Source organism: Sorex fumeus, unplaced genomic scaffold, assembly GCF_029834395.1.
Source record: "Sorex fumeus unplaced genomic scaffold, SorFum_2.1 ptg000061l, whole genome shotgun sequence".
Classification (NCBI taxonomy): domain Eukaryota; kingdom Metazoa; phylum Chordata; class Mammalia; order Eulipotyphla; family Soricidae; genus Sorex; species Sorex fumeus.
Window position 1 is genome coordinate 33,384,708 of NW_026606118.1, and position 24,806 is coordinate 33,409,513.

The 24,806-nt window shown below is 36.6% G+C and overlaps 1 protein-coding gene across 3 annotated transcripts in view; it reads left to right on the top strand.

The window, feature by feature from the left end:
* Positions 1 to 24,806, top strand: part of STX7 (syntaxin 7) — a 43,102-nt gene that overhangs the window by 9,808 nt on the left and 8,488 nt on the right. For all 3 annotated transcript variants that reach the window (XM_056126223.1, XM_056126225.1, XM_056126224.1), the window contains exons 3-8: positions 16,856 to 16,925; positions 18,433 to 18,526; positions 19,225 to 19,362; positions 20,619 to 20,671; positions 21,423 to 21,519; positions 22,672 to 22,744. In XM_056126223.1, coding sequence (XP_055982198.1) covers positions 16,856 to 16,925; positions 18,433 to 18,526; positions 19,225 to 19,362; positions 20,619 to 20,671; positions 21,423 to 21,519; positions 22,672 to 22,744 — 525 coding nt within the window. The remainder of the gene's footprint in view (positions 1 to 16,855; positions 16,926 to 18,432; positions 18,527 to 19,224; positions 19,363 to 20,618; positions 20,672 to 21,422; positions 21,520 to 22,671; positions 22,745 to 24,806) is intronic.

Consider the following 24,806-nt stretch of genomic DNA (forward strand, 5'->3'; position numbering starts at 1 on the left):
TATACACTTATATTTGCTTTGAGATATATATATATATATTTATTTTTATTAGTGAAACACCATGAGGTACAGTTGTAACTTATAAATTTTTGTGCTTGGGTTTCAGTTATACAGTGATCGAGTACCCATCCCTCCACCAGTGGCCATCATCCACTACCACGGGTCCCAGCATCCCTCCCATCTCCCCCACCCCCTTCATCCCACCCCACCTCAGTGGCAGAGCATTCCTTTTTGTTCTCTCTTGCCTTTTGGGTGCTGTGGTTTGCAAAAGAGGCATTGAGTGGCAATCATATTCGATCTATAGTCTACTTTCAGCATGCATCTCCCATCCTGGGAGGATCCTCCCAACACCCTTTATTTGGTGTTCTCTTCTCTATCTAAGCTGCCTTTTCCCCTAGCATGTGCGGCTGGTCTCCAAGCCATGGGGTGAACCTCCTGGAACTTATGAGATATTTGGTTTTAGATATTAATGGACTTCCTGATAAAATCTTACAGGTTTAGAATTGAAGATCACTAACAAACACAGAAGGACATTTGTTTATTAAAAATTAAACTTGACTGGATATTATTAGTTCAGTTTTGTAAGGGGAAAATACTTGGTACATTTATAAGAATCAGGACAATCCTGTTTATTCTTTTTGAAGAAGATATGGAGAATAACTCAGGATTTCCTGCAAATTACCCTTTGCTATTTCTGACAAAGACAAAAAGGATAGACTAAGCCAATGTGTATTTATTATGTATACAGAACATGTATATGTATAAGTGTGTGTATACAAATATACAGTATATTTATATATAAGAATGTAAAAAAATTACTGAAGTAGATTTTGAGCTCATGGGTTACTTTGTTATTCCTTTGTCATAACTAATCACATATTGGGTCACTCTTATTATCTTGCTGAACTATTGCAAGTATAATGTAATTTTATTTTTTAACCTGGTTTTGTTACAGCTATTTTCTTTACCAGAATATGTTAACATACTGCTGAAATAAAGAATGTTTTCAGATGACAAAACTGTGTTTTTGTATTTAATCATTAACTTTTTAACAGTTACTTCTCTTCCTTGAATGGTTTCAATGAGTTGTCGGTTTTGAAGGCAAAGAGAATAAGATTAAAGGTAACTCTAAAGTATTGATGTACATAAAATAGCTCTTTTGTGATTCAGGGTAATTTTTTTTTTAACTAATCTTATAGGAGCAAGGAAGTGAGTACTACAGAATTCCCTTGTTATCCACATTAGGAACTTTAGGAATAGGGCATTAGAATTGTTCCACTTTATTCCAGGACACCATCATTGGCTTCACCTATGGAGTCTGATTTCTGCTCGCTCTCTCTTCTCTCTCTCTCCTCTCTCTCTCTCTCTCTCTCTCTCCTCTTTAATTAAAATTACTTAGAAAAATAATCAGACTTGAATGGCTTCTCTTGGAGAGGAAGGTTATGAACATTTCACACTTTTGTTGGCAATGCAAACTTCAGCTTTTTTAAATAGTATAAAAAGATATGGGGAAATTTTTCTACCAAACCCTCTGTTGCATAAAGAAAAAAAATTAACACTGCATAGATCTGTCAGATTAAATGTTTACATACTATCCTGCACATACTCATAAGAAAATCATACAGGCAGCTCCTCTGTATTGATAAAGAGCTGCAGGCTGGAATTCGCTTGCTGCTAACAAGACTCATGCCAAGTGTGCAGGATCCTGTTGCCTGTTTGTGGGGGATAGTGGAGAATTCATGTGGGAATATGGGAACAAGACAAACAGGAGAGACAGAGATAGGAAGAAGAAAAAAGATGAGGTGCTGGAGAGATAGTGTAGTGAGTGGGTAGGGCACTTATCTTGTATATGGCCATGGCCAACCTGAGTTTGGTCCTCAGAACCCCATATAGTCCCCTGAACCCCACCAGGAGTAATTCCTAAGCACAACCAGCAGTAAGCCTTGAGCACCACTGGGTGTGGCCCAAAAACTAAAAAGAGAGAGAGAGAGAGAGAGAGAGAGCAGGGAGGGAAGGAGGGAGGGAGGGAGGGAGGGAGGGAGGGAGGGAGGGATGGTGGGAAGGAAGGAAGGAAGGGATGGTGGGAAGGAAGAATAAAGAAAGAGAAGGAGGAAAGGAGAGGAGAAGCCATGCAAAACTAGGAGGGTGAGGTGCTCCCTTACGGGGCAGCAGAGAGAGAGAGAGAGGAGAGTGTGTATGTGTGTGTGTGTGTGTGTGTGTGTGTGTGTGTGTGTGTGTGTGCGCTCACATGCTCGCAGTCTGTACATATAACTACACTCTGAGCAGTTTTCTTTTTTTTATGGCTCCCTTGTTGCTGGTTAGAAATGTGCTGCCTCAGGCTACTCATGTGACATTTATGGATTAAGATAATCAGTTCTTTTATGCAAGAGAGGTAACAAAGAGAAGAACAGGGCAATTAGGCTCTGTGGGGAAAGCTGAATGGTGTCAGAGATTCTGAGAAGATGAGGAAAGACTGGTGCATTGAGGTTCTCAAGTCAATAAACAACTTTTGGTATAACTGCATAAAATGAAGATTGTATGTGGACTTGAACTAAAGGAAGACAATTTAAAATTCTATGTGCCTTTTAGAAAGAGATCAGTTAATCTAGCCAGATGAGTGGTAAATATTGGGTTAGAGTTGTGTATTCATGGCAGTTTGTCATTGAAGATGATAAACCGGTTTCTGAAAACCAAGGCGTTGATTCATATGGGGCCCATCTTCTAGGCAGAGGTTTTTGAACCCTTCTTTCCTTTTCCTTCTCAGTCTGTCAAAATGGAAATTATCAGGAGGATAGTTTTTCGTATGTATTCACTTACAATTTTCTGAAGTTTACTTTGTCATATGAGTGTAGTATAGGAAATAGTCTCCGTTCAGTGTATTATACAGAAAAGATGTTGATTATGATACCTGTAAGGTTTCTGACAAATTGGGAGTCAGAAGTTATAAGTTATATATAAGTTATATATAAGTATATATAAGTTATATAAGTTATATATAAGTTATATATAAGTTATAAGTTATATATAAGTTATAAGTTATAAGTGAATTGTCAATTGTGGGGCATTATCACCTCTTCATGTGTTGTTCGAGGGTCAGTTGTACATGGCAGTTTGGGGCAGTCTTAGCGAAATCAGGATAGTGATGGGATAAACCACTCGGCCTTGTGAGGAATCCTTAGGAGACTTTTTTCAACCAGGAGAAGGTATAATTATAACTTTCATATATGTGAAGCACTGTGGTTTAAAACACAAGAAACAGAATAATCATGAAGGACTCCACAAATGAGCAGAAGCTGCATTGGTAGGCCTTCAGCTTGAAAAGAAGCAGGACTTGGAATAACCCAGGTTGTTCAGAGCTGGGGAGGTAGCACACAGGGCTGGAGTGGATTTCTTGCATAGGCTCGTCCTTGATTTTGATCCCTTGTACTACATTCCTCCTTCCCATGAGTCCCAGGGTGGACCTGATACCAGTCCCTAGTGACCACCAACATTACTGGATCCAGACAGCTGTGTATTACCATCTGAGCACCTACTATCTGGTGGGCACAATTATGCCATATATCAGTAGGGATGGCCCCTAAACAACAAGAAAGTTGGTTCTGGAGGAATTTGATTTTTGTCACTAAGTAACTATATACTTAAATCAAATATTTCTCACGCTGTTCGTTAAGAGTATAAACTCAGGAATAATGGGTAAAAATAATTATTTAAAAAGTTGATACTGTCTGTATCCATTTATTTAGTAATTGATTCAGTACTTACCACTTGCTTAGTGACTATTTCAGACTTGATGAATCCAGCAGTAAACATATTCCAAAAAGCCTGTTCAGCTGTAATTTACCATATAAGGCGGAGGGGGCGGGGAGAAGTGGTGATTCAGAATATTAAGCACAGAATTCGTATGAGGAGAATAAAATGAGAATATTGTGAGAGCACATGATGACGGAGTTGCTGTGTTAGTTTTCCCAGAGGAGAGGAAACTGCTCCTGGGAGACCCTGGGCTAAGGAGGTGGTAGAAGCCTCAAGTGAACTGGGAAGGCTTTCTGTTGAATCACTTAAAGTGGAATTTCCGGGGGGCTGCTGATTAAAGTTTTTTTTTTTCTTTCTAAAATAGGAGGCAATAAGCCAAATACATTTGGGAATCTCTGACTTGGATAATTCTCTGAGTAAGGACTAGCAGGGTGAGAAAATACTAGGAAAGAGTATATAAGTGGATGCTACATTAACTAAATATTGAATTCAATGAAAAGCTCCAACAGCAGACTTTAAGCTTGTTGAGAGTCAAATTGGCAGGAGATGAAATCAGGGAAGCCTAAGCAGATCTCCTGAACCTCAGAGATCTTTTGGACCATTGTGATTTCCTTCTAGACACTGGGAAATCAAGCGAACTTGCACCTTGGAAAGTCTGCTCTGACAGCAGTTTCGGAAATAGCCTTTGGGGAAGTGGAAGGGTGATGCCAGGGGTAGAATGAGGGAGGAATGAACTTGCAATAGGTAGAGCAGGGCACCATGATAGTTGTACTTTCGCGACAAAGTCATCTGAACTTGCTGATGAACATGGGTAATGTAAGAAGAAAAGACTGACTAAGAATTTTTTGCATTGACCAACCCAGGTAGACGGTAGGGGATATGTCTTCCCAGAAATGGGAAGAACTACAATTCCAAGATTTATCGAGAGTCTTGTTGTAAGCAAGTAAATTTTAATTTTTACATGTAAGTGAAGATAGCAAATATCTAGTTGAGATACATGAATTTGAAGCTCAGAGTACTTCTAGAGAAGAAATGATATTTCAACTATAGACCTAAAATAGTCACAAAAGATTGACCAAAGAGAAAAGAAAAGAAGGATAAATAATTAAACAAAAAACCTGTAAGTCACAGGGGTGAAAGGCAACATAAAAAATAAGAGGAGAGGGTAAGAAAATAAGAATATGAAATTTGTAGAAATAAAAAAGTGTTTCAGGAATAGGTAGGTATCTCAGAAAGATGAAAGTAGAGAATTGGATGTGGGAAATGGGTGACATTGAAACGAATCATATTCCTTGTTCTGAGTGTAGATGAACAAAGAGAGGGAGAAGGACCCATCCCTTCCATTTAAAGAGACTTCCCAGTTCTTATTCACCTGTGATTATGTTAGAGACCAGAAGCTATTTTTGGTTACGTGGCTATACCTATTATTAGAAAGACTAAAAATATCCTTTATCTGGGTTGCAGTATGCTCACTAAAATTAGACATTGATCCATTTTGATAGATAACTTTATAAGAATCAGTGTTTCTTAAGCAGCTAGCGAATTCTACCATGGAAGTTGAAAGAGTGTCAGGGAAAGATTTGACTTTATCCACTACAAAAGGGATAGTCTAAGGGAGAGTTTAATTGTGATTGAAGACGGAAAGGGGAATGGTCGACTAATGTCTAGTTTAGCTTTTATTCACTGTATAGACAGCAAGTATGGTAAGGACAGTACAGTTATTTATTTTTTGTCGGAGGGCCCCATGTGCTGGTCCTAAGGGATTACTCTGGACTCTGTACTAAGGGGTTTCTCTGGATGATACTCTGGGACAGCTTCTGGTGGTACTCGGGCCAGGCGGTGTTGGGGATTGAACTCAGGCCCTAAACATGCAAAGCATGTGCTTAGTTCGTTAAATTATTCCTCTGTTTTAACAGGTCTGTTTCAAATAAGAGGTAGAGGCATAAAATAGGGAATGAGAGGTTGTTGGGAGTTCATGGAAAAAGAGAAAATGTCTGCTTGTACTTTTGAGTACAAAAATACAAGGAGGGGGTGGTAGCCTCCTTGGGGCAAGAGAGAAGAGTTCTGTGCCAGGTTTAGCACTTATTTGATATTGAGGGTCTGAGTTTACTGAAATACACATTACCGTAATTTTTCAGTCTCAGGATTCACTGTCTAAATTATGTAGGTAGGAAAAGTTATGGTTATAAAAATCTCAGCTAGCACCCTGTGCAAGTTACTGCTCAGGGCTCTGTTGTAGTCAGGTGGAAGTGAAAGACAGAAGTGTAAAATTTCAGTTCACTTTTTCCCCATCTGGTAGCGCTAATAATACCTAATGTGACTGAATAAAATGGGGCTTCACACCACATTTTTTAGGTACTTTTTTTTTTATACTAAATTTGCGTCATTTGAATTTGAGTCAGTACAAATGAGCTCTTTGTATAGAAAACAATGTAGGGAAACAACGATTGAAAGTAAACAAGTCCATTGTAGATAGAATATGTATCTGATCAACTGCAGCAGAAGAGTACCCAAGAATTGCACTGGGAAAAATTGTTTTCATAATAGCCTTGAGATCAATGAAAACTTGTAAAACTATTTAGTTCTGTAGCTTAGTTCAGAAGTTTGCAACTGCTGGTCCACAGAACACGGCCTGACCTAGGCATGAGAAGGTTGAAAACCACTGACTTAATGTATACAAAAACAAAAAGAAGGAAATAGCTTCTTATTCTCTTAGGGGCCTGGGGGATATTTCTGGCTCTGTGCTGAGCAGTGATCTCTTGGGTTGCTCCAAAGACCGGGTCAGCTGTATTCCAGGCAAGCAACATAGCTCCTATACTACCTCTCTGGTCCCTTGTATTTAAAAATTATTAATAGTGGAATTAAGGTGGAATTTTATTAGAAATTTCTCTTTGAAGTATTTAAAATAGCTAAGAAGGTTTTTATATGCTCTGAGAGAAAGTTTTCATGGATTCTATAACAGAGGCAGTTAAGGAGTTATTCCTCCAGTGTCCCATCTTTGGTCAGTGACTGGTGCCAATGAGGCATCAAGATTTTCTCAGTACTGTTTTATAGGTAGTCATTCCTAGTAGACTTGAGTTGGTGCAGTTAAAATAATTTGGCTCAGTTCTCAAAGATCATTATGCATCATGGAAATGCTTATTAGTCTTGCTTCTCAAGTTTGGGATTGAGGTGTCCAAAAGTAGCATTTTATTAGCAGGAAATGAGATTTGAACCTATTGGTACATTCTTACCTGTTTGTATTTGCTTTGGGACATTGCTGCCTGTATAAGGGTAAGCAAGCCATTGAGGGTTGAAATGTCTGAGCCTTTTATATAAATTAAATCAGACTATAATATTTTACCAGGGCCGTTCATTGTTGTGCAGACACAAACAATATAGAGAAAAATTTTTATTCAGGAGACACAGAACACAAAAGAACTCATGTCTTTGAAAGAAGCAAAAAAAAAGGTATTGAAATATATTACAGTTGTTTCTTCTAACTTTATATACATATATATATATTTAGAGAGGAATACATAAATTATTAGTGTGCTCAGTACATTTATCTGTTTCAATATCATTCATGTCAAGAAATAGAACATCACAACCCCCGGTAGTCCTTCTGCTTATACCTTTCTAGGTTCTCCAATAATACCCAGTGTTCTGATACATAACTGTAGCACTGTAGCACTGTCCTCCCATTGTTCATCTATTTGCTTGAGCGGGCACCAGTAACGTCTCCATTATGAGAGTTTTCATTACTGGTTTTGGCATACCAAATATGCCATGGGGAGCTTGCCAGCTGATACATAACATCAGCTATTAATATTTTATTTTTATTTTTATTTTTTATTTTTTATTTTTTTGCTTTTTGGGTCACACCTGGCGATGCACAGGGGTTACTCCTGGCTCATACACTCAGGAATTATTCCTGGCGGTGCTCACGGGACCATATGGGATGCTGAGAATCGAACCCGGGTCGGCCACATGCGAGGCAAACGCCCTACCCGCTGTACTATCACTCCACCCCCAATACTCCTATTTTTAAATACTAATAAAATCAAGAAATATGTTTTATGTCAGATTTCTTTCTCTCCTATCTGTACAATTCAACCATGTTGTTGCTGTAGCTCTTGGTAATTTGCTTAATTAGTATAGGTATTTCATATTCAAACACATCATAATGTATTTTACTATGAATTAGTATCTGTAGCACTTTTTGTATTAGAAATAGCACTTCTCTGAACATTCTTGTACATTCTTTTGTTTGATGTAGGCTGGGTTGTTGGGCTATAGGGTATGAGACAAGCTGAACAGTTATGTAAAATAATTCAACGTGTGTTTTTACTCCCACCAGCCAGAGTTCATTTAGCTTTAAATTCTTGCCAACATGTAGAATTTAATCTATAAAATTTTACCCGTATTAACCATATTGTTATCTGTGATTTATATTGCAAGTCAAGTATAAAGTTAGAGTCAGGTTTTTCAAAATGAGTGAGGAAAATTAATGAAGCAGTAGAAAAACATAATGGTATGTGTGTGTGCACATTTCCTGAAATCAAATCAAAAGGCTGTGTGATCTTGAGTAAGCGAATCACTTTCAGGACACAGTTTTCTTATATAGATAGACTTGTGGGCTACATTATAATCTTTTCTAACTTTAATTGACTTTCATTTGAGCGAATTTTTAAAGACTTTTGAAAGCTCTTCTAATACATAGGACTATTCTCTTGGCTATTAAGGGGCCAGTTGCCTTAAATGGATCCATATCAGATGCTTTTACAACACTATGAAAGAAGTGTTTTATACTTTTTCTTATATGTGTTTTATACAAGACAAGCTAGATTATCCAAAGCTATAGCTATTTTGTCTGTATTAATGTGGAAAACTTGTACACATAAGGAACTCTGTTGTGACTAAGTTATGAATTGACTGAAATTGTTGAACAGAAATGCTAATAACTGACCTTGAAACATGTTGGATAAAACGTTCCCATCCATATAGTATTTTAATGATCATTCCTAATGAGAAGTCTGGCATTTGAGTATTATTTTTAAACAAGTAATCGGAAAGAGATAGTGATTATAATTTAACCTTTGAAAATTGAACAAAATAAATCCATTTATAACATCTAATATGCTCATCAGAATTTGTAAATGTATATGTTTCCTTCCAAAAATATGCTTCACATATCACCTGGAATCTTACATGATTTTCTGCAGTGCTGGGAAGGTAAAACCTTTTAGGTAAACAGAAAATGTATGAATTTCTGTTGAATCTTCATTATTTTACATCATTTGTCTTATATGGTTAAAGCTTTTAGTTCAACACATATTCCAAAGTTACTTAGAGTTGAAAAAAATTTTTTGAGTTGTAATTTGCTTCTCATATGCTTGTATTTCTTGTTTATTTAGAAAGAGTCTTAGGACTTGTAATAATGTAAAAGGTTTATATAGAAGTGGAAGAACTTTTTACTTTTCAGTAAAGTAAGGTTCTTTTAATTAGAGTGTAGTGACAGCATACTTGTTTTTGCATTAACACATGACTGCACAAAAGAGAAGCAAACATTAACTAATTTTTTTTACCAGGGCCAGCTTCTTTTTTGTCTAAAAGTTCCGATCCTGAAAGCTAATGAATTTACTGGAACTGTGTATTTATTCAGAAATTGTAGATATTTTGAGGTGAGGGATTTGTTGGTGGATATTGGTGGATGAGAATGCCATTTCTCAAGTTGACTACTTTTGCCTAAGGTGTTGCCCTAGAATAGAGATGGGTCTATAAATTAATGTCTTATTCAAGAATTTCAACAAAGAAGCACCAACATTTTTTTCTCTCCTATGAATTGTCCTGCTTGCTAATGTGAGTGCTAGTTATAAGTAAATGTGAATGCATTTTTTTTGGCGGGGGGGGGGGGCTGTTGTTTATGAATTAAGACCTTAAGATATGACTCAGGGAATTTTCATAGTTACAGCTCCTGTATTTCAACAATCAGTGTATATGCCTCTGCTTTATTTTTTTTTTAAATTTTTAATAGTGAGACATCATGAGGTACAGTTACAGACTTACACATTTTTGTGCTTGGGTTTCAATTATACAATGATCAAATACCCATTCCTTCACCAGTGCCCTTTTCCCACCACCACGGATCCCAGTATCCCTTCCACCTACCCCCATCCCCCCCATCCCACCCTGCCTCTGTGGCAGGGCATTCCCTTTTGTTCTCTCTCTCTTACTGGGTGTTGTGGTTTGCAAAAGAGGCAATGGGTGACTATCATGTTTAGTCTATAGTCTACTTTCAGCAAGCTTCTCCCATCCTGGGAGGATCCTCCCAACACCTTTATTTGGTGTTCCCTTCTCTATCTGAACTCCCTTTTCCCCTAGCATGTGTGGTTGTATGCCTCTGCTTTAAACATTAATTTCCTTACCCTTCGCTCCAACTCCAAACCCAATCTAGTATATTCCAATCTAATTCTACCTTCCAGATTTGTCCATTTTCTCCATCTCTCTTACCACCATTCAGGCACTAGTAGGCACTGTTTCTTTCTTCTTTGAAGGGCTACAGCCTCCCACTAGTTCTCTAATGCTTTCTTTCCTCTCTCTCTCCAATCTGTTCTTCACATGGTAACAAAGGTGAACTTTCAAAACTATAAATCAAACTGTGTCATCCTATAGCTCTGGTCTATAGTGATTTGCTGTGGCACTGTGATCTAATGGAAACCCCTAGCATGGCCCCTAACATCCTTCAGGATCTGAGTCTTGACCTGGCTTGTCATGCTCATCCCCTCCCCCCTCGCAGCTGTAATATTCTGGTCACATTGGCCCTCTTTCTGCTGCTTGGACAATACAGCTCATTCTTACCATGGGGTCTTTGCCTTTGCTCATCTGCTTCAGGCATCTTCGTGTTATTTGCTCTTTTGGTGTCCAGCTCTCCACCCACGAGCGACTTCCTGCCTGCAGTCAGTCTTTTTGGCATTCATCACTTTTGTGTCAATAATCCTTTCACTCACAGGCTAAACTGTACGATTATTGTCTATTCTGTTGTCTGTGTTCTCTACTGAAAATGATCTCCCCGGGAGGAAGAGCTTATACTAAGTCTTGGTCATAACTCTGTTTATACTATAAGAACAATGCCTAGTAATGAATTGGCCATAAATAAAATGCAAGCAAATGACCTTCACTAGGTTACTGAGCATATCTAAATTATGTTTACAGATTTTTAAAAGTGAAGGTGTTAGAAGTAGAAGCCACTGGATACTTGTTTTATTTGTCTTTCCTTTGATCAAATGGCAGCAGTTTCTTCTCTTTGGTAATAAGATGCTAACTTGTGGCTATATTTTGGACTTTCAGTTTTTATGTATTGTTTTTTTTAAGTACTGGCATTTTTCTTGACCTGATACATACACACATACATACACACATACACACACACATACATACTTGTATACATAATATGTATACAGAGGTCAGTAATCTCTTCTGAAGGGGATCACGTTATTATGCATAATTGTATTTCTTGAGGACTTTATAACATGAGGCTTGTAAAGATTTTTTATTTGAATAAACATAGAACTGAAAATTTCAGAAACCAGAATACTGTGATTTCAAGATGTGACCCCAGAAGGAAGGAAGATAGAAAGGTCTCAGATACCCTGGCTGCAAGGTGAAATTATTTTAATAAAGAGAAATAAGGCAATCTTGGAGGAAATGTACATGACCTTCCTGTGAACTTTGTTCTTCAGAGGAACAGTTTACTGAATGTGAATGATGGCAAGAGAGAGGAATGATAAAGATAAAGAAATCATTGTGGTAGTTTTGAAAATACGGGTTACCCTTTACCTTGAGGGGAGCTAGGATTGCTGCTGTAAATAGTTGAAGGATAGTCAGGTTGAAGAAGGTCTTCTTTCTTTGCTTTCTCTTTGTATGATGTTAAGTTCAGTAAACACCAGCAGAAGGAAATTATAGCAAGTATGAGTGGTCCTTCCTGTATGGTTTTGTGAACTGGTTGTTATCTTTTCATGGAGTTGTTTGAGCTTCGTTGAACTTACTTCACAAATATATTAGTTTATTCATTAATACTTTCCTTCATAGTGCAGTCGCATTAGCACTATGAATGTCCCTGTTCGGGACAGAATCGTATTCCCCAGTCATGTACACATGGAAGCCTTCACCCTTTGGTGTGACTATGTGGGCAGATCCTCAAATGCTGCTAGTTTCACTCGTGTTGTTTTATGTAATGATGAGTGGGGAATACTTCATGTGGCATTTGTATATGTCTGCATGGGTTTTCTCCCTCGGTCTTGGGTTCATTCCCATAGCCAAAGATGGATGCACAATTCAGTGATCTGTCAGAATTGTTTCTGTCATATATAGTGAGAGGGGTGTGGGATGGGTGCACGTGGAATACCGGGTGACCTGCCCACAGTTGGCTCCGGCTTTGTACCCTGAGCTCTGAGGAGAGGCTCCAGGCCTCCTGCCATCCTGAACTAGATACTAACACAATGTAATATAAATGAGTATACAGATGGCTATTTGACATTGAAAATGTTTTTAGGTTTTTATTCAGATGTTTTTGTGACCAAACATGCTCCAAACTTTAAGTCTTATTTCTGTCAATTGGCTGATGGTAAAATCGGTTTGGTATAGATTGTTTTTCCTAAATCACAGTTTTCATGAAACTTTAGGGAGCTCCTAGTGAGGGTGTAATATACTTTTTGTTGTTGTTGCTTGTTTTCCTTCTGATATACACCTGGCTTTGGGGATATATAAACTACTTCATAGTGTTAGCTCTCCTTTATTGGACTCTCTGTATATCCAGTATAAGTAAATATCGCTCAAAGTTCATGGGGTCATTTTCTCTCCATTTCACTGTTGAAGCAGTTACAGGTTGGAGAGTTTAAGATACATTTTCGGACCAGAATGTGTGTGGTCAGGCTTAGAGTCAAGCTGTCTGGCTTCCTGTATACTTGTGTTTTGTTATTAAAATCTTCTACTTCTTCCTCAGTACAATTTGGGTACAACTATATCAGAATTTTCAAATAACCTGTCCGAGGGTGGAGGTTTTTAGATGCTTTTTTCCCCCAACAATTGGCTATAATAAGTGACTTATTTGGGGCTGAGCAATAGGGAAATTTTATACTAAAAAGGGAGATATCTCTTCTATTCTCCGTTATTTGAAGACAGTTCATTGAACGCATTCTGTGTGAACCATTAGGGCAAGGTCGGACTGTCCCAGCAGCACGTCCACTCCCAGTGATCAGACAGTGTCTCCTTGTTCCCCAGTGAACTCTGACAGGTTGTAAGAATACATAGCCTACAATGCCAACTGCTGCCCAACCATTTCAGTGCAAATCATCTTTGTTCTGAAGTCTTTTTCTTAAGTTATCCACTAGATGGCAGCAGACCTGAGTCAAACAGAGTGGCTCTTCCTGCTTGAGAGGGAACTGTTTTGATTTGGAGGAAATAATAATGTACCCCCCCCCCTTTTTTTTTTGGATGTGTAGGAACTAGTGTTCTCTTCATGTTGTGAAAGATGTAGCACATCTTTGCAAGTGATATTGGTGCACAGATTCCAAAATTATAGGTAATGCAAGAAACAAAATGTTTGTTGTATTCTTGTTGAAAAACACCTTGGTGAGGAACAATTTTCTGCCGGAAAAGGTTTCTAGTCCTGGAAAGAATATTATCTATTAATGAAAAAATTGAATATGAATATCATATAAAGTTATACCACCTCAGGCTAGATAATGGAATGATACCTAACTTGAGAAAACTAGCTTGGGATGATTGTCAATTTTTCTAGGTGACCGTCCTTCTTGTCACATACCTAAAAACCTCTTTATTGTTTCCCACACTCTAAGTTTGAATGTTGTATAAACTTTTTTGCCACCCATTTTTAAACTTTAAAACCCCACGAACCACTTTTTTCTTTCTTATCTTCCAGAAGTAAAAGCATTAGGCAACAGTGGGGGGATAGACCACTTAACTTGTATGCAGCCAGCACGGATTCAAGCACTTGTACCTCATCTGATCCCCTGAGCCTGCCAGGAATGATTCCTGAGCACAGAGAGCCAGGAGTAAACCCTGAGAATTGCCAGCTGTGGCCCAAAAAATTCCCCTGCCTCCCTCTGCCCCAAATGGGAAGTAATGAAATAATAGCAAGGGAAAAAGAGACAGCAAGTATTCTACAAAACAATGTTTATCAGATACAACGATAAAATAACTGTTATTTCTCAATTGATGTGAGAAGAGCAGCTATTGAAAATACAGCACCACCATCAGTGAGCAGACACTATGTTCTATAGGAAAGTTGTACGAATTCAACTTAGAATACATTTTGGATATTCAGTGGAAAATTTTGCAGCCTGTCAAATATGGTTCCAGAGATAGATATCATTATGTTATGAGTACTTAGTACATTCAAGTAACATGCTGAGTTTGTGAAGATAAAGTTTTAGTAGTTTTTACTAAGGACAGAGATCACTCAGCTTTTTCTATAAAGGGTCAAACAGTAACTATTTTAATCATTGCAAACCACATATGATCTCTTGATTATCTTTTTCTTTGTTTTCCTTCTGCAAGAAACCACCCCAACCCCCACCTTCCTCCTTTGCCTCCCACCCCCCACACACACACACAAACACCACCACCACCACCACACAAACAGGTCATCGTTTCTGTTTCTGCTGGCTTTGTGATAAGAAGATGATGCTAGTCAACTATAAACCAGTGTCTCTGAAAACTTTCAGTAATGCCTAAAGAAAGGACCAGAGTTGATTCATTTCTCAGCACCAGTTTTAGCTGGGTCAAAGGGAAGGTGCTTATGGCACACCGTAGCTATAAACCCACAATTATTGCTTAAAACATCTAAACATCTCAGTAACAGAACTTTAAATTACTCTTCCAACTATCCCACATTTTAGGGAGGGTCTTCCAAAGGGTGCTTGGGAGGCAGTGGGGTCCTGGCCCAAGGAGGCAGTGTTGCTCTTTTCTCTCAGAGCCAGGGATTATCTGGACCACCCTGTGATGCTCAGGGCCTCCAGGACTGTGCCTGATGGTTTTAGGGGATGACCATGTGCTGCTGGGGATCTAACCAGGGTGGACATGCAAAAACGTGCACCTTAAACCCTGTACTCTCTCTGGCCCTGCCTTCCATTTTTTTCCCCCTCATAAAAGTTAGTCAGGTTTCCCTGCTGTACGTTAGTATTTAATCTAGTTATGAAGATTTTTTAAAAGGAAAGAACCCTCTGGATCTGAGATAAGTGGCTTCCTCTATCCTGTCCTGTAGAGACCTGTGTTACCTTTTTTTCCCTTATTGACATTAAAAAAATAAAAGCTTTCAGTTCTTACAAGGCTGTCCAAGAAAGTCTGTTGAGGTCAAGAAGGAAAATATATAAGTAATTGTGATTTTAAAACAGCAAGCAAAACCTCTTTACACAACAGAAGAAAAATCTACTGTAAAAAACCCAAAAACTATTTCTTTGAAACTGTTTAAATGGTTAACAGTTGCTCTATTCTGTATGATTCCTCTCTAGTTCTACAAAATATTTTTCAGTCTTCACTTTAAAGCACTGCTTATTACATCATCCTTAGTGAACAAAAGTGCTCCTGTATTTTGGAATGCAGTCATTCTCATGATCCTATAAATTAACCTCTCATTTTAAATAAAAAGAATGGGTGGGTTAGGTCATTTTTCTCTAGTTCTTGGAAGTACTTTATTTTGAAATGTTCTTTACTTAATTCTTTACATAGATTGGTAGTTCACTCCTACTTGGCATTTCATTTGTGCATGTATGTTCACAAAGTTGTAGGAACTTGTGTGTGCGCTCTTGTGTGTGTGTGTGTGTGTGTGTGTGTGTTTTAATTGCAGTTATTATTGTCTTCTAAATTATGGCTTTACCATAAATTTTAAACCTATACCTTTTCATTTCAAATATTTTCAACCTACAAAAAAGTAAGTGTATTGAAAATTATGTTATATGTACTTTATGTGAATTGACACTTTCATTTAATCTCTCCCTCTTTCCAAGTTTAAATTCAAGTTTCTCCAATTATTTCCACAGTATTTTTAAAAATTCTATTATTTTTTGATTCAGAGCCCAGTCAGAAATTCTACATGACTTTTTGTGGTTTTATTACTCTGGGTGTTCTAGTTCCTTAGTTAAAAAAATCTGGACCAGAGCTGAGTGTAAAATTTGCTTTACACTCAGCTGACCTGAATTGGATTCCCGGTACCCACGTGGTCCCCTGAGCTCGCCAGGAGTGATCCCTGAGTGCAGAGCAGGAGTAAGCCCTGAACACTGAAAGGTGTGGTTCAAAAACCAAGAAACAACAAGGAAAGAAAAATGAAAAGAATATCTCCAAAACCTTCATCTTCACTGTCCCCCTCCATGTAACAGTGACTTTTTTTTTTAAAAAAAGGACACTTGTTCACTTGTTTTATAGATTATGACATAATCTGAATTGTTCTGATTTCTTTCTCACAGATTCATATTAAACATTTTTGAAAGAAAAATTCTGGGTTATGAGGTGCCATTCTTACGGCATTATGTCAGCAGCTTTATAATATAATTTGTTCTTTGGAGGTGCTAAAGTTGATCACTTGTTTTAAACAATGAATTTTTCTGTGACAGATTAATTCATAAATCATACCTCTGTGTGTTAGTAACTTGAGTTTATATGATCATTCTTTGATTTTAGTTTCTTATAATCCTTATATAACAAAGTTATTACATATATTAATTCAAAAATGATTTTTCTCATTCTATTATCTTTATTAAATTATAACCTAGTCACTTTATGTTTCATCAAATTATTGTTTACAATGATTCATACAGTTTTTATGCCAGGAGAAATGAATGAAAGCCCACTTACCATTGTATTAACTGTTATGATGTGATAGGAAAGAAGATATTTTTTAATCATAGCTGCTAACTCATTTACTCATTAATATTAAATGCAGTTTTACTCATTTTACTCTCCATCTACTTTCCTTTTGAAAATGAATGTATTGACACTAGATTTAAATAATATTTTTCTTTTTCTTCAAGTTTTTTTAATCTCTTTTTATAAATGTTAGTTTTTTTTAACCTTGACATTTTTAACATTCATTTACTTATTATTATAGCTGTGGAAATACAGAGGGCTTTGAATCAACTTGGAACACCTCAAGATTCACCTGAACTAAGGCAACAGCTGTAAGTATTTCTTTTTAAAGGAAGGGAGGAAAGAGAGGGAGTAAGGCTATTATTATGTTTCTTTGATAATTTTATTTACTCGAGAAACAGTGGTAGTTTTTTTTTTCCTTCCTTTATTTGAATTACAGTTTCATGTAGATATTTTCTATCAGTGAAGGGAAGCGGCTTCTTAATTTATTTGAAAGATTGGCTTACTTTTTCAAGGTAGTATTTTTTTAGTTGCATTCTTATGTTTTCTAAACAGGGTTGTATTTTTAACGATTTTTAAAAAGTGGTACTTCTTTCTTTGTGGCGTGCTTCTCACTGCTAAAAATCCTTACAACATCCAAGTTCTATTTGGAATATCTCAAATGTCATGCATCCATCCTTAGATTTCTAAAAGCATTAAACTGTATTTTGAAGAAAAAGTTAAATGAAGTTATTAATAATGCATTTTAAGTAATGTTGATTAAAAAATAGTAGTATTTTGTGGTGTAACAGACTTTACAAAGTGTTTTTGCACATTTTATCACCTAAGCTTACAAAATTGGAGTGAGATAAATTGTGGATCAAAGGAACTAGTTCTGTATTTGCTTGGAAATCTGATGATTTGCCCAATATTGTTCCAAACCAGAACCTGAATTACATTCTGTGACATAAATCTTAAATAATACATATTATTTTAACAGGTCTTAAATTTGACCAATACATGTTTAAAATGAGTGCTTAATACATGTTTAAAATGAGTAAAACAATACATGTTTAAAATGAGTTAAAACGGGTCTTAAATTTGACCAATACATGTTTAAATGAGTTTAAAATATGTGAGAGGTACTAATCTTGTAGTTTGTAGATCATCACAATCCAAGCTTGTTTTTTAGTGTCACATTCTTTAACTAGGTATATTACTTTTTTTACATTCTAAGCTAACTAACAAGATAGTTATAGATACCAGTATAATTTATTCCTTTTTTTGTTTGTTTGTTTCCTTTGGAGATATTCTGTTACTCACTAGCAAATTTATCAGTAAAAGTGTACTGTAACTCATTACCTCTCCTCTCTTTTCTTAAAAAATATATAAGATAAAAATGTGTAAGTAGAGAGTAGGACAGACCCAGTGTAACCTCAACCTGAGAACTGGCAATTTATGACAACAGCCCCTCTTTATTTAACTTGTTTCTCAACTGGGTTATGAAAATTAAAGAGCTCTTCAAACTTGCAGACATTAAGCTTCCATATTCTGAAACTCGTTTTAAGTCATCTTCCTTTCTAAATCATTGCAATTTTTATTTCATGGGGATCAGTTACCCTGGTCTGAGTAAAGATTTTTCTATGTATATTTGCTTAATGTTTTTCAAAGGATGGAGTCTAAAACCGTAATTTTCACAAAGCCTATTGATTTTTATAGACGGTTATAAAAAAATATGGTTTTTAAAATAAATTTTTCAAAAGAATTGATTCAAGTGACAGAGCTATAACTTAAAGACATATTAGTTTGTGGACTATAATGTGTATTTTCTCAATTCAGGCAGCAGAAGCAGCAGTATACTAACCAACTCGCCAAAGAAACAGATAAGTACATTAAAGAGTTTGGATCTCTGCCCACCACCCCCAGTGAACAGGTACTGCGCTTTTATGTACATTGTTGATTGTATTGAGTATGAAAGGAATCAAATGCATTGTAGGGTCTTTGAAATCTTATGCTGGAGAGGAAATTAGGGGGAAAAGTTCTATTTGAGTTTTGTTCACAAAACACAAAGCTGCATTTAATTACCCAGGTAGTATCCTGTGGTTTAATAAGGTAAAAATTATTTCTGTGCAGTTTTCTCTGGCCCATAATTAAGTAAGTGCTCACAAAGTGCTCCCTGAGTAATTGTTTCCTGGCCTTACAGGATTGACTCAATGCAGTGTACAGTCATTCAAGGTGTGGCTTTCTGAGGAGTGCACATTTATATCTTTATTTAGTGCAAGTTACTACTTAGAAAGAGTTTATGATGTTACTTCCTTTAAAAAAATTTTTGGAACACAAAGAAATACTTCAAACTTGGAGTTCAGTTTTTAAGATGAAAATTTGACCTGAGAAAATCCAGCATTGTGGGCCTTTGGCCTTAAGGTAAATGCACACAGTATTTGAACATATTATCAAAATGTTACTGAGAATTACTCACCAAGGCCCTATATATAATTAGAGAGGAGTACATGAACATTTGAGAATTAAATAAGGAGCCAGGTAGAGGTGAAACTGCTTTTGCAAATTCCATTGCAATTCACAGCTTGATTCTAGTAGGTTTTCCTTCACTTTTTTTTTTTTTTTTTTTAGCGTCAAAGGAAAATACAGAAGGATCGTTTAGTGGCTGAATTCACAACATCACTGACAAACTTTCAGAAGGTCCAGCGACAAGCTGCTGAGAAAGAGAAAGATTTTGTTGCTCGAGTAAGAGCCAGCTCTAGAGTATCTGTAAGTATTTTTAAAAGCACTATGAAAATAAACACAATCTTAAAAGATCATTAGGGTTCCATAAAAGATGTCATTGGCATTTTTTAAAAAATTATTATTAGTGAAACGCCATGACGTATAGTTGTAGACTTACAAAGTTTTGTGCTTGGGTTTCGATTATACAATGATCAAATACCCATCCCTCCACCAGTGCCCGTATCTTTTAAACTTACTTCGACATGTATTTCCAAATGTTTCTGCTAAGTTTCCTTTTCCTTCCCTTGCTGCGGGTCCGAGTAGGGTGTAGTCAGGATTGCATCTGAATCTATAGTCTCAGCACTGACTCTGGGGGCTTCCTAAGTCTCAGACTATTTTTTTCCCCCTAGGTAGTTAAGATCACTTTCATGTGTGCAGGTTGGCCCAGTATTTTCAGTACCAAGTTTGTGTTTGTACTAGGCAAGAGTGTTAGGCAGTTGAGCCATCCTCTAGGTCCCACAGTTCAATATCTTTTTGTTTTGACTTCAGGCCGCATTCATAGGCTTCAGATGCTGCTTCCCAGCATGGTAGGAGAAGACTCCTATTAGTGCTTCGGAGGTCAGGCTCTGCTGGGTGGGTCAAACCCACGTTTCCCTCATGCAAAGCATGTCTCTGCCTGGGGAGCCATCTCTTGCCTCTCATTTTATAAGAAGGACAGTAGTTATGTATTATTGTTTGCTCTTCATGGATCAAAATAGTGTAATGTTACAGACAATACAAAAACAGGTAGTCAGAAAAGATTAAAGTCATACCCTATTCTAAGTAGTTCCATATTTATTTGAATTAAGGATTGCCATTTTGTATTTGAAGCTGATTTAAAGAGTGGGTACTTTACTCCCAAACCATATGAAGATGGTGGAAATGAAGAGAATAAATATGTCTCATAAATACTGAAAATGAATATACACCCAGAAAACATAAGCAAAAGTATTTTCTTTAAAATGGACTTTTTAGTGATTCCAGTTTTAAATTCCCTTAGAAATCATGTATTTCCTGTTTCTAATTGCAGTGATTCAAAAATTTTGTTACATTTTAATCAAATGACTTTACTAACCATTCTTTGACAATAAAGGGTGTCATTTTATTACCTAAAGCAGTTAGCCCAAACATTTGAATAAGCAAGTCTGCCTTTGTCCACATGCATACACATAAACCAGTTAAAAATTATTACAAGACAAAATGCATGTTGTGTGCTTTTTTCTTTGCCCTATAATAGTTCACTCTCTCGCTAATTTATTTAGGGTGGCTTTCCTGATGACAGTTCAAAAGAGCGGAATCTTGTATCCTGGGAAAGGTAAGAAATGTAAAGAATACTAATTGTAAAATTAATTTTTAAGCATACTTTGTGCATTATAGTTCATAGATCAAAAAGCTTTCAGTATAGGGTATTAATTATGGTGATCCTAAGTTTTTAATTTGAAAAAAATATTTATTATGAAGTATAAGATGCATCATTGTATCACTGTCATCCCGTTGTTCATCAATTACCTTGAGCAGGCACCAGTAACGTCTTCTTCGTCCTAGCCCGAGATTTTAGAAAGTACCACATTCGAGGTTCTTTCAGGGTCAGGAGAATCATTGTTACTGGTTTTTGGCATATTGAATATGCCACAGGGAGTTTGCCAGACTCTGCTGTGTGGACAGGATACTTTTGCTAGCCTGCCAGGTTCACCAGAGTAAGAAGTAGATAATAGATAACATTTGCGGCTGCGTGCTTCCGGGAGCTGGGTTTTATTTCAAGTCAGAATAAATATATATTTCATATATATAAATGCCTTACTATAATTTGGTTGATAAAGATTTTTTACTCATATGAGATTTAAGTCAACTAAGAATTAAATGCCCAGTTGCTCGTGTAGCTTAAAATAATAATGAGACAAAGTAATTTTATTGGTATGAAATGTGAATAAAATTTGATTAATATTTCTTTTATTGGGATTTGAGTAAGTGATTCTCTGAGGAGAAATTACATTCAGTCATTTTCCAATGAGGCGATGGTTTCATTAATACCATATTTTTTTTTCCCTATGTACTTTTTTTGTTAGCCAAACTCAATCTCAAGTGCAGGTGCAAGATGAAGAGATTACAGAAGATGACCTCCGTCTTATTCATGAGAGAGAGTCTTCTATTAGACAGCTTGAAGTAAGCTTTATTTCTTAGAGTTGGAGTATGGCTTTGTCCTTAGAGAATTTGTCCTTAAGATGTTTAGACAGTAAGGGATGAGGGATTAAGAAAAATAAATAAATAAATAAATAAGAAGGAAAAAAATGTTCTTTTCAGTGGCGTGTCTCTGATAAATTGGATTTTTAAGATTTTTCTCTTTAATACTCCACAGAATTAATGTTATGATGAAAGAATATACTGCTGCTTTCTTCTCTATCCTTTTTATTTAGATTTTGTTGTCATCTGACTGAGGCCATTGGTCTAGAGAAATACCTTAAAATCACTTCAGTGGTATGCAGTGCATAGCATACCCCCATAAGTAAGAAAACCCCTTAAAGACCTTAAGAGTATTTTTTTCTTCAGTATGTTTATCACATCAAAGAGGGTTTATTAAGCCTTTGTTTTTTTCTTGCCTATTCCCAGCAGATGGGCTAATGATAATGCTAAGTACAATTTATTGGGCTTCATGTTCACGATACTTTGTGATAAATTCTTTATATTAACTGCCTCATTTTAATTCATATAAAAGTGATATGAAGTGGCTAACTATGCTACTATATAGCAGTTTTACACAGAGGGAACTAAGGCACAGGATAACTATGTAAATTGTCCATTGCCAGCATAATAAACTACTTAAACTTTAACCTTTAGCCAAGTAAAATAATTATCAGCTACCATTGCATGTTCAAATGGATCTGTATGAAACTTTAAAGTTATACCTAATATGTCATTCTTTTGGACCGTAACTTTGTATTAGAATCATACAAGCAGAAAGACAATTTTATACCCTTGTGTGGAAATATGGCTTGTGATAGCAAAAGTATCAGATTGAATGACAAACTCATTAAAAGTTGACCTCTGTTATATAGATCTTCATTTCTGTCCTGCTTTTCCTGATACTTTTAACCTCACACCTCACACCTATAGCCTATTTCGGGAAACTTATCACTGTTAGATTGGGTCTGTATACTCAGGATTGCTTATAACAGATTTTTCTAGTGTTTTCAAAACTTAGATATTAAGTCTACAGGCATGCTCACCTTTATATGAATAATAATTGAGTTTGTTTTCCCCTTTTGTGAAATGGGGACTGGGTTTCTGATTATAACTATATGTTTTTTTTCCTCTTAGGCTGATATTATGGATATTAATGAAATATTTAAAGATTTGGGGATGATGATTCATGAGCAAGGAGATGTGATAGGTAAGTCCTTCTGAGTAGATATCATAAGTGCACTGTACCATTGGTAACTTCTCAATTTAAAGTAATTGCTTCTCTCTCCATCTCTCTTTTTTTTTGTTTTGGCGCTACATATAATCCAAAAAGCTCAATCTCTGCAATATCATCCTTGACCCTCTCTGAAACAGATCTCACTTTGGCTACTAATGGTTGAAATGACTATCTTCTTCTACTTCAAAAGTCCTAATTTTAATCAGGCCATCTGTTACTGAGACCATGAGGTGCCGTATAATATCGCTCTAGTTTATAATTTCCTGACCTCTGGTGTCAGTACTATTCCAACTTAATTTTTATCATGCCAGGAACTTTTTCATGTGTTATCTTGTCTTTAAATTAGAATAAGTAGCCATGTGCATGATCATTCAAGTTTCTTTTTATATGCTGCAAAATTCAGATGCTACAAATTCTTCCCAAAATGATTCTTAAAATATTAGTATTTAAAACTCCCTTTAAATGCAGTAGTTCTTCAGCTAAGAACTGAAAATCAAAAGTGTCTGTGATTTTTCTAATGATATGTTTAATATAGTTTACCTTTTAAGTTTGGTTTCTTTATACTGGTGGAGCGATAGCACAGTGGGTAGGGTGTTTGCCTTGCACACGACTGACCCAGGTTTGATTCCTCCGTCCCTCTCGGAGAGCCCGGCAAGCTATTGAGAGTATCCTGTCAACACAGCAGAGCCTAGCAAGCTCCCTGTGGTATATTCGATATGCCAAAAACAGTAACAACAAAGTTTCACAATGGAGACTGGTGCCCGCTTGAGCAAATCGATGAACGACAGGAGGACAGTGCTGCAGTACTTCTTTATACTAAAGTTCATACTAAAGTTTAGTGTAACTATTACTTGACCATTCATACTTTACTTTTGTAGTCCCAGTAGATAATAGGGTAAAAAGAAATGTTTTTAAAACCTATTGATTTATTCTTCCAACAAATCTTTTTTTGAGTGTCAACTATATCCAGGCACAAATGTAGAGACTGGGGATTCAGTTAAAACTAAACAACATACTAAATACTTTTCTTTATTGAATCTTTGATCTAATCTAATTAGGGAAGAGTGAATTCTTTATTTTTTCATTTTTGTTTCCAACTTTTTGTATTGATTGACATTCTCCAATTTTCACTAATGTTAGTGGTGGCTTCCAGTGCACATAATCACATAATTCCAACAACACACCCTGCACTAGTGCACCTCCCACCCTCCCCTAAGGACTCCCTTTAAATTTCCCACCCCACCCCACCCCCATCAGTTAAGTGGATTAGTTCACCTTGCTGGGAATCTTCAAATCCCGCACATCAGAGAGATCATTCCTATCTATCCCTTTGCTTCTGATTGGCTGCACTTGGAAAATTATTTATGAAGAAAGAAAAGTAACTAGTGATAAAGTACTATGAGGAAAATCAGACCTAAGTAGGAAAAGTGGTACTGTTGGGAATATCTTGCTGCTTTTGTGAAGGTAGGTGAAGCATTCATTACTGAGAGCGCCCATTTTGATGAAGACTTCACGAAAGTAAGGGAGCAAGTTTAAGAGCAGTCAGGCAGAAAGACGAGCCAGAATCCTAAGGCAGAAGCATTCCTGGTGGACAAAGTAAGCAGGAGGAAGAAGAGGAGGATGTTAGACGTCATGGTAGCATCATGATTGAACCTATGCCAGTGAAAGGACTTTCATTACCCTTAATGTGAAACCACAGGACGATTGGAATAGGGTATATCATTATCTCCCTTAGGTCTAATGAGGCTCACTGTGACTGCCAGATTGTAAAGGGCTAACACCAAAAGCAAAGAGATACTGAAAAGGATATCGAAGGAAGGCAATTATGTTGCCTTAACGATCAGAAAGAGAGCAGTGAAGTGGTGAGAAATGGTAAAATTCTGTATAATTTTTTAACATAAGAGCAAAAAAAAATTTAATATAAGAGCCAAAATGCTTATACCGGACCTGGGTGTGAGCAAGTTCGTTCAGGGATGGCTTTGTGATTTAACCCAACTTATGAGTATGACAGTGTTTTCTCTAGTTTTCTGAGATG